Here is a 14,683-nt window from a genome sequence, read left to right as displayed (position 1 = left end):
CTAGAGTGTTGAGGAACATACTGTGAATGCGGATAATATGTGTGATTTTTTAATGTTAAAAGTTCGAATTGGTGAATAAACTCTTTTGAGAGGTGGATAAACTCTAATAAGAGGTGGATAAACTCTATTTCTGAAATTTCAGAGGAGGATAAACTGTTTACTTGCGTTTAGCCTCCACTACATCCCTGGCCTATACATTGGGAATGCATTTGTTTTTTTCGGTAACACTTTACTTGACAGGTGAGTTCATAACATTATAGCAGCTGTCATACACTGCACATAAAGCATTCATGACTGTTTCATGAGACATGACTCAACATTCATATCCAACCTTTCATGAATGTGGAAGACATAATGACGACATTTTGTCAAAATAAAAGTCCAACAATCGCAAAGCAGCATCAGTGACCCCACACTCTGGCAGTGACACATGTTTTGTTTAGCAAACTTTGCTTCTTCAGTATTTTTAGTATTTTTCACCTGCTAACGGACATGCTATGAGCTATGCTAACAGACATGCTATGAGCTATGCTAACGGACATGCTATGAGCTATGCTGGGGATGCTATGAGCTATGCTAACGGACATGCTACCTCTTATTTTACCACTACACCCCTGGTATAGGTTTTAGTTTGCTGCAGTGATAGTAAAGCATTGCATTGATAGTGGATGTAGTGAAATAGCACTGTATCTAAAAAAGCAATATATGTAATGTGCTGTTACTATTTCTATTGAAACAGCTATGTCACAGCAGAATATTTAAAACAGTTTTAAACATGGCTAAACCAATTATAGCGAAGGACCAGACCTATCCATTTGATAAGATTCCTCTTCTCTTTACAATCTATTCAGTGTTTACCAAAAGCACCGCTAGACATTCACACTTCCTCTACCGCACTTCCTCTGTGCTGTTCCATGTAAGAGAGAAAAAGGGAGAAAAAGAGAGACGAGGAAAGGGGTGGAAAGGGTGAAAGCATGAGTAACAGAGGGACAGAAAGAGTGAGTGTTAGAAATGTAAAAAGAGAGAGAGAGAGAGAGGACGAGAGGATGACAGGAGATGAGTGTCCCCCTGCATTGTCCCTGTGCGCTCACCCACAGGGCAGGTACGTGAAGACGATGTAGCTTTCCTCCGTGCTCCTCTCGATGAAGGCCACGCACGTGTGTTTCTCCCAGTGACGCATGGCCTGCTTGAAGATGGCCCTCTGGCTGCCTGCACCAGGGAGAGACAGACAAAGGGGCCATGTGACATCACTTCCCATGAGCATCACGGCCTATAGTCTTCAAAATGTTGCAAAGATTCAACGAAAACAGTGGTGCACATAACACCCTGTTGCTCGTGCAAGTGCTCTGAGAGGCTCAGTGTTTGCTTTCATTTCTATTATTTCTGAGCCTGATGAAATCGATGTAAATATATATAGGTTTTGTTTTCTAAGCAAATATAGGTTTTCATTCCTGTCTGTTATCTGTACTAGCCTGGGTTTTCCCATGCTGCCTTGCGCGCGCTATTTTTCACGCTGCTAGGCAGCCTGGATTCTATGGACTTCGTTTTCACCTCGACGAAGGAACCAGTCACAGAACGGAGGGAGGGCAGCAAGACGATGACGACACACCGAAGCCGTTATGAGCTACGTACATATGCATTTGATAGACATTCGTAGCGCCCAATAAACGGCTCTGGGCATTCGTAAACCACGTTTCAAATACAAGAAAATGAATGTCTAGTTCCCAGACCCTATCTCAATGAGATTAGGTCTGACGTTAGCCAGGCTATATCTGTACATGACTTTAGGTGGATCTGTTGGGCTCTCTGCCTGTGTAATACGGCATGTTGCATGTTGATGCTGATAGCACATACTCGCCACATGGGACAATGATGCTATTACCTCGAAAGCATGTTGCACATCAATGTGACCAATCATGTTGTTCAAACTAGAAATTGTAGCAAAACAGAACAAAACGTTTTGCTTTTGAACGACTGCTGTCTGCCTGTGTGGCTGACACAGGGGGTCAGGATTGGGAGGTCAACATCCAGCGCCATCCTCAAAATGGAGTCCCTCAAGTGGTTAAAACAAAGCATTCAATGAACAATGAAGGGATCCCCATTATGTTCCACAAAATGAAAGATAAAATAAATCAAATCAAATTATTTGTTCTATGGATAGTACTTTTAACATTCATTGTTTGTGGAAAAACATTTGTTGTTAATAAAATGTAATGTTTACAAGTAGGTCATACTACTGTTTATATAGAATATTTATAGTGTGTTTGAATGAGAAATGAGTGTTTGTGTGAGAGTGTGTGTGTGTGTGTGTGTGTGTGTGTGAGACCATACCACTGAAGTTTCCGCTGATGACATATGGAATGACAGCATCTGGCCACACCCTCTCTGGCCTGGCTGTCGCCGCCCTCTGTCGCCCGGCCTTTTTGATCCAGTAACCACCGACCGACTCGTTTCCTGCAACAGACAGCCCCATCACTACTGCAAACAGGAACGCCACCTCTCCATCACTAGTGCAAACAGGAACGCCACCTCTCACCTCTCCATCACTAGTGCAAACAGGAACGCCACCTCTCCATCACTAGTGCAAACAGGAACGCCACCTCTCACCTCTCCATCACTACTGCAAACAGGAACGCCACCTCTCCATCAATACTGCAAACAAGAAGGCCACCTCTCCATCACTAATGCAACCTCTCCATCAGTGCAAACAGGGCGCCACCTCTCCATGACTACTGCAAACAGGAACACCACCTCCTCCATCACTAGTGCAAACAGGGCCATGCCCTCTCACCTCTCCATCCATCACCTCTCCATCACTAGTGCAAACAGGAACGCCACCTCTCCATGACTACTGCAAACAGGAACACCACCTCTCCATCACTAGTGCAAACAGGAACGCCACCTCTCCATCACTAGTGCAAACAGGAACGCCATCTCTCCATCACTAGTGCAAACAGGAATGCCACCTCTCACCTCTCCATCACTACTGCAAACAGGAACGCCATCTCTCCATCACTAGTGCAAACAGGAACGCCACCTCTCCATCACTAGTGCAAACAGGAACGCCACCTCTCCATCACTAGTGCAAACAGGAAGGCCACCTCGGCACAAACCAAAGCAGCATGGACCAATGCCTGACACAGTGCCCCAACTGCATGTGACGCAAGCGAGTGTCAGCGACAAAATGAGTTTGTTTGATTACTTTGTTTTCAACTGGAATGTCCCACTGGAACGAGGCACAGTGACGCTTTGAGCAGAACTAGTCTAGTAGTACTAGTAGTGGTCGGTACTAGTAGTGGTACTAGTAGTGGTCGGACGTCTGTCTGTCTGTCGAAAAACGACATAATAAAATTGCATATTTAATGGGGATGGAGAACATTCAATCCTATGCAACAGTCAGACACACACATGCAAAGGACAAGCTGTGAAAAAGGCAGTTTTCTGCAAGCAGGGTTGGTTGGGGTCAATGTTATGTGTACAGTATGTATGAACGCTTGTGAGGCTCTGTACAGACTGTGAAAACAATTTTCCTCTGTGGCCAGTAAAGTCTGTCTGTCTGTCTGTCTGTCTATCTTTAAGTGTCAGTCAGAAAGTTTTGTCAATTCAATGGGTATAAATGCCATATTGATGAGAGGGTTCTGTCTTTTTGGCCAATGATTGCACTTGGGAAATGAAATCCAATCAAAGTGCCTGCAGCAGCATGACTGATCCAATAGGTGCCTAATTGAGATATAATAACCCCAGTGAATTGCTCTCGACGGCTGTTCTGTTGGTGGAAAATTTTTTGGTGATTTGTTTTTGATGGTAAATAGGCTTGGATTTTGCTTGGCCATTGTGGGAAATACCTTACCCTATAGCACTAGGAATATAATACCTACCTCTCAGGTATATCTATGTATATAATGTGTGTGTGTGTGTATATATGTATGTGTGTGTGTGTGTGTGTATATATATGTGTGTGTGTGTGTGTGTGTGTATATATGTGTGTGTGTGTGTGTGTGTGTGTGTATGTGTGTGTGTGTGTGTGTGTGTGTATGTGTGTGTGTGTGTGTGTGTGTGTGTGTGTGTGTGTGTGTGTATATGTGTATATATGTGTGTGTGTGTGTGTGTGTATATATATGTGTGTGTGTGTGTGTGTGTGTGTGTGTGTGTGTATATATATATGTGTGTGTGTGTATGTGTGTTTGTGTGTGTATATGTGTGTGTGTGTGTGTGTGTGTGTGTGTGTGTGTGTGTGTGTGTGTATTTGTGCATGTATGTTCACACTTTGCTCTGGCAGTTAACCCACAGAATAGCTCAGTGAGAGAGTTAAGATTAACGACTAGAACACTAAGGCCAACACACATTCCACCAGGTTCCACACATTCCACCAGGTTCCACACATTCCACCAGGTTCCACACATTCCAACATTCAGGAGCCGACAGTCTATCTAATAGATCTGCAGTCAACTATCTAACCAGCAACAACAAAGAACAAAATGTTGTGTGGTTTGACTGTCAATCATGCTATCATCATCCTCATCATCATCATCAGTCGTCACCACCATCATTGTTGTCATCATTAACCATTGTCATCCATTATTTTCTGAATTACCCTACTTCTCCTAAACTTCCATTAACTCAATCAGCACTGTCTCCAGTCTGTTTTTATTTTTTATTAGCAGCTTAAGTTAGCAGGCCAAAACGGCAGAAGTGAACACTGACTGATGTTGACTTGTTACAAACATATTTGGTTATCAGCCGTCAACAAGTAATGACAAGCCCACAACTGGGCAATTCTGTTTCCCAAATTTCCCCAGTTTCCCACCAGTTATTCCCTCATGAGATGACATTCACAATCACGTCTTCACTGGGAAAAATGTATTTCCCATGTGCATGAACGCACCATAGGTTTCCTATATGTCTAGTAGCTATTTGCTGATTGCTGTGTGCATGTGGTTGACATGTGTGCAGGGTAGAAATTTAACTGAATTTGCATTAGATCAGGTTGTTATAGTTGATGGAATCCACTATCTTAAAATCCCCTGGCTTCTTATTATTATAACCTTTTTTTTACCTTTTCAAAAATGAATGTGGCTCTAACCGCTTATCGTACAGACATTTTGAAATAACTGTTGTGTAGGTCTGGAATTCAGATTTCAGATTTTTTGAAAAGTTTATACTTTTTGAGAAATAGGGGATTAAAAATGTCAAAAAGCTAATTTTTCCCCCATAGACTTCAATGGCTGTGATGTCATAATGGCCTAAAGCCAGCTGCGCTCGTTAAGCTGTCAGAGTAGTTCCTTGGCTAATCAGAACACTGGCACAGGTGTCACCTGTGAATCCAACTGTCTCAGCTTCTTAGCATACAATCTGGCTCATCCTGAACTACATATCCTGTTTAAGTGTTTCCCGTGTGTCAAAATAAAAGTCACAGGCATATCACATGCTTTGCGCATTATTAATATATATGCGCATAATTATTAAGTGTTTGTATGGACTCAAAGATGAAGTGAGTTGATGTTGAAGGTCAAAAGTCAAAGGTCAAGTCCATGAATACACTGAGCACGATATCTCAAGAATGCCTTGACATACATGCCCGAAATTTGGTATGAGTGTTTGTATGGACTCAAAGACGAAGTGAATTGATGTTGGAGGTCAAAGATCAAATGTCAAGGTCAAAAACACCTTGAGTGTTATATCTCAAGAACGCCTTGACACACAAGGTTTTTTGGGACAAGGGTTTGTATGGACCCAAAGATTAATTGATTCAATGTTTGTTTTTTCAGGAATCTCCCACCAACATTAAGCCAGCAGCTTTCCATCCACTACTGTAATTCCTCTGGCATTACATTTCTAATCAATATTATGTTGCAAGATGATTTTTTTAAAAATACATTTAAGTTCCATGTTATAGACTAACTTCAAATATTAAAAATTTCCAGTTTATTCCCATTAATTCCCGTTAATTCCTATAGAAAGTTTCCAACTTTGAAAATTCCCAGAATTTTGCAAGCCTACATGGGTGTGAGTGGTCTACCATCAGGGGCAGATGTGCGTGTATGTGTGTGTGTGTGTGTGTGTGTGTGTCTGTGTGTGTCTTACCTGACTGAGTATGGTTGATCATCAGGCGACCTTCCACCCTAAACATACGCAGGTCTTCTTCATCGAGTGCAATGTCACCCAAAAAGGCAGCTAAAAGAGGACACACACAGACACACACACACACACACACACACACACAGAGCCATTAGCATCATGCCCCTCATTACTGTAATTGTTGTGCTCTTTCGCTCTGAGATGGGTACACAGTCCCAGCCTCCACCATCAGTATATGATTGTGTGGGTGAGTGGGTGAAGTTCAGGGATAAAATTGTAAATCTGTTTGAGAGTGCTCATATAGTATAAGCGTATATATAAATCCGATTGAGAGTGCTCATATAGTGTATAAGCGTATATATAAATCAGTTTGAGATTGCTCATATAGTATATAAGCGTAGTTTGAAAAGTGTGCTCGTAGCGGTTGAAAAGCTCAAAATCCAGTCCATTTCCCATTCACCATTCTTAAGTGTGTCCTTATGAGGATGTACTGTAACCACATAAAAAGAAAAAATGGACTTGGACGTTGAAAGGACAATGTACATGAATTGATCTAGATAAACTTGCCTTGCCTATGGGCAACTCTATAGAGGCTACCATAGAAACCGTGCAATGCAGTTGCAATGATTGGCCTATGATGGCGGCTGTCACTTCCTGTTTCTCTTTCAGCTATCAGTGCATTGTGGTTGACATAATGACAGGTGTGTTCTTTCAGTCTTTGAACAGAGGTGAACATTTGCGTCAAACATGCTTCCTTTTAACTGTTTTCAATTTTACTATTAAAATGATATCATGTAAACTTTCCATTTCAATGCTAACCTTTCGTCAAGGATATATAATACATGCAAATAAAATATTTTGATACAAAATACTAAGCCATTTTCCTCAACCTAATAAGATACAAATTTTATTGCAAAATATATATTTTTTAATTTGAAATACATATTGTAAGTACAGTACATGTATTAGAGCTGAAGACGTTTGCCCGAACCCGACGGGATTTGACGGGTTCGGGCTTAATTTCTATCATTTCACGTGGGCTCGGGCCAGGCTTGGGCTTGCGCTCTGGCATGCGCGGTAGGCTAAATGAGTGGTCAGGTGATGCGTTTCGATTAGCTGCGAGAAAGATGCAAAAATGGATGCTGACTCTGAGGAGGTGAAACGGAGGCTGGCCTCTGGCAATCACGTTTTAGTTGAACCGGCAAAGAAAGCAAAGTCTGAGGTGTGGAAAAGTTTTGGCATGTGCATAATGAGAATAAAGAGCCAGTGGGTTAGCCTATGTGAAATCCGAAGGATGCAACATTCTGCAGAACGATAGGGAATTCGTCGCCGATAAGGCGTGTTGATCAAAGCTTGTCCACACCTGCCAGCGCCCGGGATCAACCTACAATCACATCGTTTGTTACAGCAACAAAACCCAACCCTGCAAAGGTGAAACAAATGATTACAGAGAACAAGTGTGTCAGCTTTCGCTGTAAAGACATTAGGCCTTTTAATATCGTAAATGGCGAGGGGTTTGAAGAGCTGGCGCAAGAACTATGTCAGGGCTGCGTATGGGAGGGTTCCCGCAAACTTCAGAGTGTTGAGATGTTATGATGTTACAGAGGACTTAGGCTATTTTATTTCTTTGTTCCAACTTCCAAGTGGCCTAGCCTACGTTAGTCATGAATAAATGATGTTAAAAAATGTATAAATGACTCATTCTTGACAAAAGGCAAAAGAGCTGCGTGTGTGCGAACATTTGAATAATGCCAGGCTGTAAACGGGTTCGGACTTTTAAAAAGCTGTCAGTCTCGGGCTCGGGCTGATTTCTGTCGGGCTCGGGCCTTGTCGGGCCTAACTTTTAAGGCATTTTAAGCTTTAAGAGGCTTTTAAGCCATGCAAGAAGCCTCTGACACACACACACACACATGCACGCACGCACACACACAGACACACACACACACACACACACACACACACACACACACACACTCATTCACTCAGAGAGAGAGAAAGAGAGACACACACACACACTCACACTCACTCATTCACTCAGAGAGAAAGACAGAGAGAGAGAGAGAAAGAGAGAGAGAGAAACACACACACACTCACTCATTCACAGAGAGAGGGGGAGAGAGAGAGATCAGAGAGTGTATAAGATGGTTGTTGAACATTCCCAGTGCGCAGGTCTTTCCCACGTCTCCTCTCAGAGACGTCCTGCTGGGTGACGCCCGGCTCTCCAGCGCGGTAATGAGCACAGGACAAGACGTGAAGGGCCTCGTGGACACAGCACACTCAGAATACACACACACACACACACACACACACACACACACACACACACACACACACACACAACACATAAACCCAAGCACACACACACTCACACATATTCCATTTACATTGTTAAAGTAAGTATGCATCACAAATGATTAGCTCACAATCGTAGGCTAAATAGACAAACAAAAAAAAATCGGGTCAAAAGGATGCCACATGCCATTAAAAATAGAAGAACCCACAGGGCCCAAGGGCCCATCTGGTTGTAAAGCTCCACAGCACTGAATCTGCCCTACTGAAAGTGTACAACGACATTCTGCTCTGCACTGACTCTGGTTCCTGTGCCATTTTAGTTTTATTAGATCTTAGTGCTGCATTTGACACCATTGACCATGATATCTTGCTGCGCAGGCTGGAACATAGAGTTGGTCTGCAGGGCACTGTACTAACCTGGTTCACCTCATACCTCAAAGACAGGACTTTTTCAGTTAAATTGGGAAATCATTCATCTTCATCTGCTATGAAATGTGGGGTCCCCAAAGTTCAATCCTTGGCCCCCTCCTCTTCTCTCTATACATGTTGCCCCTCAGTTCCATCTTTGATAAATATGGTATCCAATACCACTGTTACGCTGATGATACCCAGATCTGCTACGCTTGATGATACCCAGATCTGTCTCCAATACCACTGTTACGCTGATGATACCCAGATCTGCTACGCTGATGATACCCAGATCTATCTCCAATACCACTGCTACGTTGATGATACTCAGATCTATCTCCAATACCACTGCTACGCTGATGATACCCAGATCTATCTCCCAGTTGCTCCTCAGATCCCATGTTTATTAAACAAACTGCATAGCTGCCTCAATGACATTAAATCTTGGATGGACTGCAATTTCTTACAACTCAACGACAGCAAAACCGAAGTAATCATATTTGCCCCCCCCTCAAACAATGTACACTCCGTGGTTAGAAATCTTGGTGTCATGCTGGATAGCTCTCTAAATTTTAATAAACAAATCAATAGTGGGGTCAGAAGTGTTTTTTATCAACTTAGAGTAATAGCTCATCTCAAGTCTTTTTTTTTATTATCTCAGAATGATCTTGAAATTCATATAGATGCTTTAATTACCTCCAGACTCGATTATTGCAATATTTTATACACAGGTCTGACCCAATCCAACATTCATAAATTACAGATGGTTCAGAATGCAGTGGCCAGATTGCTTACTGGTACTAAAAAGAGAGAGCACATCACACCAGTCCTGGCTCAGCTGCACTGGCTTTGTGTTAAATTCAGAATTGATTTGAAAATGTCATGTTTTTAAAGCTCTTGCCAGTTGTAAGTGTAATTTAAAAATGTACCTTTTCTCACTTTTAACAACCGTTACTACCACCCCCCTGTGTTTGTGTGTATGTCCTCCTTTTCCCACTGCTAAAATGGCTCACTCTTTTTTAAACCTGTTTTTACTTTATTTTACATACCACTTACTTTATTTATCTTTTATTTGACTTATTTATTGCTTTTAACTTTGTTTGAATTTTTATTTTACTGTTTACTCTATTTTACCTGTTTTCTCCATTTTATTTTATTTTATTGTATCTATGTTATTGATCTAATCTTTGTTGAAATTGTACTACTTCTAATTCTACTCATGTAATATTGTTTTTCTTCTTACTTATTTTATACATTTCGTTAGTCAGACCTCTGTATCCCTGGGCCCTTTTCTATGTTTTAACTGTTTTGCCCAACCTCTTTTGCCATGTAAAGCACTTTGGGTCAACTCCTGTTGTTTTTAAATGTGCTATATAAATAAAGTGACTTGACATTCGGGACCAAGAGCTCACAGGGACCAATGGGACAAGATGGCCAGTCCCCCTGCCCACGCAGGACCTGGGTTTGAATCCGACCAGCAGTCATTTTCCGACCTTGATAAATGAAATGAAAGGAAATGTTAAGTTCAGATGTTCCCTGTGCACCTGTTTCACGTATCAACTTTTTAGAATCTATTTGTGACCTTGTGTGCAAGCTAGGGGAAGAGGTGGTGGTGGGGGAGGTAAATATCAACCAAGTCCTCTTTATGCCATGATGTCCTGTACTATGAAGAAAACTAGCATTGTGGGAGCATCTGTGCTGTTGATATCACTAAAGCCCTCCTTACACTGACAGACTTTGCAAAGATTTGGAAAAAAAAATGTCTACAGTCTTGAATGTCTACAGTCTCAGACCCTCTCACATCTAAGCACAAGTCATAGAGTTTTAAGTCACAGACTATGATTTTGCAATGACTTGGGATCTTGCAGGGTCACTAATTACAAGACTGCAACTAGATTACTTTAAATTATTTTGCATTGTGCAATAGATATCAACAGCAACTGAAATGATAGCCTACTTATATCAAAATCATATTTTTGTGTTTCTGCAGCATTGTTTCATGTGTGACATCCCTAACCGATATAGACTTGTTCTGTCACGTGGAATAGCCGACTAATAATGTATAAGAAATGGAATAACAAATGATCATATTCATGGTTTCATCAGGTCCTTTGCCACAGGTTAATAAAATCAAGCACCTAGATTATGAATGCAGACTGCATGGTGCTTGATTAGTGCACCTGTGGCAAGGGACCTGATCATCAACTCATAGCCGCCAGTGCAAATGCAAATGTACTTCTGCAAAAGTTTCAAAATAAAGATTTAACACCTTTTCAACATGTTTCAAATATTCCGATTTTTACCCAATGTATAGTGCTAGTTTTGAGATCACCATCCCCACCACCAAGGATTCAAAACTACAAAACAGACCTAATGCATGAGGAGAACAGTGTCAAATTTGAAACTCTGGAAATGTTTGAATTTCCCCTTGGGGATCAATAAATTATCTATCTATCTATCAAATGTTTTGATAGAACTCACTGTAAAAAGAATGCTACAGAGATTAGATTTTTTTTTCCTCAGCCTATCAAAATATTATGCAAGGCTTAACAAATTAGTTTCAGCCTTGCAAAACATTTCATTTTCATTTCATTTTCATTTCATAATCACATTTCAAGCTTTCAAACACTGTTATTCAACCTTTTGCATCTGTGGAGGTCAGAGCGAATAAAGTCAGCATTCTGGCCTAATTCATGAGTCAGCATTCTGGTCTAATTCATGAGTCAGCATTCTGGCCTAATTCATGACTCAGCATTCTGCCCTAATTCATGACCAGAGGCTTTGCTCAAACAACTGCCCCCTCACAACACAGAGAGTCGCTGCAGTCCACTTGCCCCCCCAAAATCCAAAGCTACAGTCTCCCAAAAGTAACAGAGTTTGTTCAGGTGTATAATTAGGTTGTGGAGGGTATAATTCCACAGCAGCATATTGTATGCAGTAAGCCTGACTACTGTCCATACAACAAGGCCTTAACACACACACATACACACACACACACACACACACACACACACACACACACACATCACAGAGAGAGAGAGAGAGAGAGAGAGAGAGAGAGAGAGAGACAACCAGCTGCTGTGATGAGAGGGAGAAGAAACTCCATAATTATATTACCAAGGAAGCTCTGAACTGGAGCCCAGTGAGCCGCAGCCGCCTTCTGCTTCATTAGAAAGTGCCAGAAGGGCGGCAGGGAGCCGCTCCCCACACCGCAGGATCTCCGTCCTTACATCTGCCTCCGTCATTAGGGACAGGGCAGGAGAGTAGGAGGGGAACATCGGCTTATAGGAAAGCCTCTCAATCTCACTCGATTTTGGTCAGGACAATGCTGTTTAGATTTTAAACCACTAAATCGATTACAGGTGCAGCTCTGTGGTCCAGGCTACCGACCGGAGGAAACCTCTCCTGTGTGTCTCAGTGCTGTCCTGTCTCATCTCGTGTTATTCTCCTGTGTGTCTCAGTGCTGTCCTGTCTCATCTTGTGTTATTCTCCTGTGTGTCTCAGTGCTGTCCTGTCTCATCTTGTGTTATTCTCCTGTGTGTCTCAGTGCTGTCCTGTCTCATCTCGTGTTATTCTCCTGTGTGTCTCAGTGCTGTCCTGTTTTAGCTTGTGTTGTGAGCCTGACAAAAGGCCATCTAGCCATCTTCAAAACTATACAGGATTAGACTATACAGGACTATAGCCACATAGAAACATAGCTATATTTCACTATTACTTACTACATGGAGGTTGGTTCCCAAAAGAAACTCCTTGAATCTTTACTGAATCAATTATGCAATAAACAATAGATCATAAATTATAGTACAGCTATATGAAAGGTCTCAAAAGGATGCAGGCTTTAAGTGTTGGCTAAGGCTTGGATCTTCTCAGGATCTGCCAGCATTTTTGATCATATTTTGATCTGGAGAAGGCCTTAGGGCAAAAATATCATCAATTAAATAATATGGAACCAGAATCCATTTCCAGGATCTGCAAGCAGCCAGGCGTCTATAGTCGTTCTGAAATGTTTTTAACCCACGCTTGTTTCTGTTTAAAATAATCCCCACAGACACAGCACCCAGCCAAGATCAATCTGACGTGCTAACACAGAATTGCTCAACTTCTCACTCCTGAGGTGGAAAATATTACATCATGATACTGGAGATTTCTCATTCACACATTCGCGGCAGCAGGGCTTTGATAGTGCGCCACCGGGACGCTGTAAATCTAGTCCCCACCTGCGCGCACATCATCGCCAGCGTCACTTCAGAGGCTCCCCACTGTTTTTTTATTTGATACGGCCTCAATAACGCCTCGCCGAGTGAGCCAGAGGAATGAGGCCTCTGCTGACTACTGTGCATGCCCGCAGTAGGAGGCGAAGATTAAAAAGAGAAAAAAATCTTACCCGTGGGGACCTGCGAAGGCGCAATGTCTCTTCCTTGAAAGACACACACACACACACACTACACAAATCCGACAATTGTGCGTCTTGCTACAGTGGGATGAATATGTTTAGTGTTATTTAAAAAATATATTAAAACATAAAATATCAAAAAGACAGATGGTCTCCTCATTTTGATATTCTACTGAAATCACAACATTGACATTTAATAATGACAAAAGACACCCCTCAAGTCTGACAAATCTGGAAGTGTTTTTGCTATTGTAGAATTACTGTCCATTCAAAACAGTGCCGAGGAGTTGATGGGTGGCGACACCAAATAGACAAATTAAGATTTAGATTAAGATTATTATGATGTGCTTTGGAAACGTCGTCAGTATAGCCTAGCCTACAAAGGCATAACGTTGTGGACATCTAAGAAGTTATTTCACCGGCACATTGCCAAAATCGAACAATAGCGTCAAAAGACATTTATGAATCAGATCGTTTGAGTTGAACAAAGCCCTCTTTTATTTCCAGTGTCTATACATTTGCCAGTTGTCTGTCCCATACAATAGACACGCCTGAGGTTCACAGCATGTGTGGTCGAGAGTTTTCAACTGTTGAGGTGTTTGGGTAGACAACGACGTCTCTTAAGATGGTTTATACGCATGGCAACAATATTTTACGCTGCTTTACGTACGTGGCAAGTTTCAGAAACCTGTTGCTATGAAATTGTACTCCGACTGCCACAGTTGAAATGGCTTTTCAACATAGCCTATCCAAATCCTGTGTCCGTCATCAACCTGTTGATGGAGGAAGATGCACGACACTAAACAGGAGGACGAAAAAACGCGTAAATTTGTGTGGGATGTCTTTTGAGAGACACAACGATGAGGATGATGAGTTAACATTACCAGCTTTGCATGGGTCCTTGTAGTTGATTGTGTTTGCTGTTTCTGCGGGGTCAACAGAGTAACTCGTCTCCACCTCCAGTGCAATCGTCAGTAACACAGGAAGACTTGATAGCAGAATTGACCACCTCCTTAGCAGACCCATACTTCTGGGATGGGGTGAGTGGATGTGTCAAACTAACATTTCTCAGGCAACGGAGAAGTGGAATTGGGGGAGGACTTAGCAGGAATGGGAACTCTGGGGAGGGCGGGTTTTACAACTGAGCGTTGCCTCTTTATCTTTATTCGGAGGCGGTGATTCGCTCACATACCCGGGACTCGGGCCAACAACAGAGCATACAAACTTAGCAGAGCGCATTGATTATGGAACATATAGGCCTACACCCGGTATTCCCTATGAAAAAGTTTGCCTTAGTAATGTTGCCGACAATAAAGTGGTTACATCCGAGCGAAGTAGACTAGGCAACATCAGGCAACACGCCGGTGTTTGGAATCATGAGAGTAGTGAGCAGCTACCGCATGGTGCCTGGATTACGTGGGACCAATACCCTGCAGGCCGATTTGGTCAAAACTGGTAGTGGTGGCTACAAACTAAATGCAATAGCCTACCTTCAAGGAACAGGACTCCACC

At 42.2% G+C, this 14,683-nt stretch overlaps 1 protein-coding gene across 1 annotated transcript in view; it reads right to left on the bottom strand.

Moving 5' to 3' along the window:
- LOC125304617 (bone morphogenetic protein 1-like) overlaps positions 1-14,235 on the bottom strand; it is a 55,038-nt gene extending 40,803 nt beyond the window's left edge. Inside the window, 4 exon segments of the mRNA XM_048259031.1 lie at positions 1,092-1,209; positions 2,332-2,454; positions 6,085-6,174; positions 14,056-14,235. Coding sequence (XP_048114988.1) covers positions 1,092-1,209; positions 2,332-2,454; positions 6,085-6,174; positions 14,056-14,197 — 473 coding nt within the window. The 5' untranslated portion in view covers positions 14,198-14,235.
- Between the last annotated feature and the right edge of the window lie 448 nt (positions 14,236-14,683).

This window comes from Alosa alosa, chromosome 12 (assembly GCF_017589495.1).
Source record: "Alosa alosa isolate M-15738 ecotype Scorff River chromosome 12, AALO_Geno_1.1, whole genome shotgun sequence".
Lineage (NCBI taxonomy): Eukaryota > Metazoa > Chordata > Actinopteri > Clupeiformes > Clupeidae > Alosa > Alosa alosa.
The sequence above is the reverse complement of the archived record's forward strand: the minus strand, read 5'-3'. Positions and strand labels throughout refer to the sequence as shown.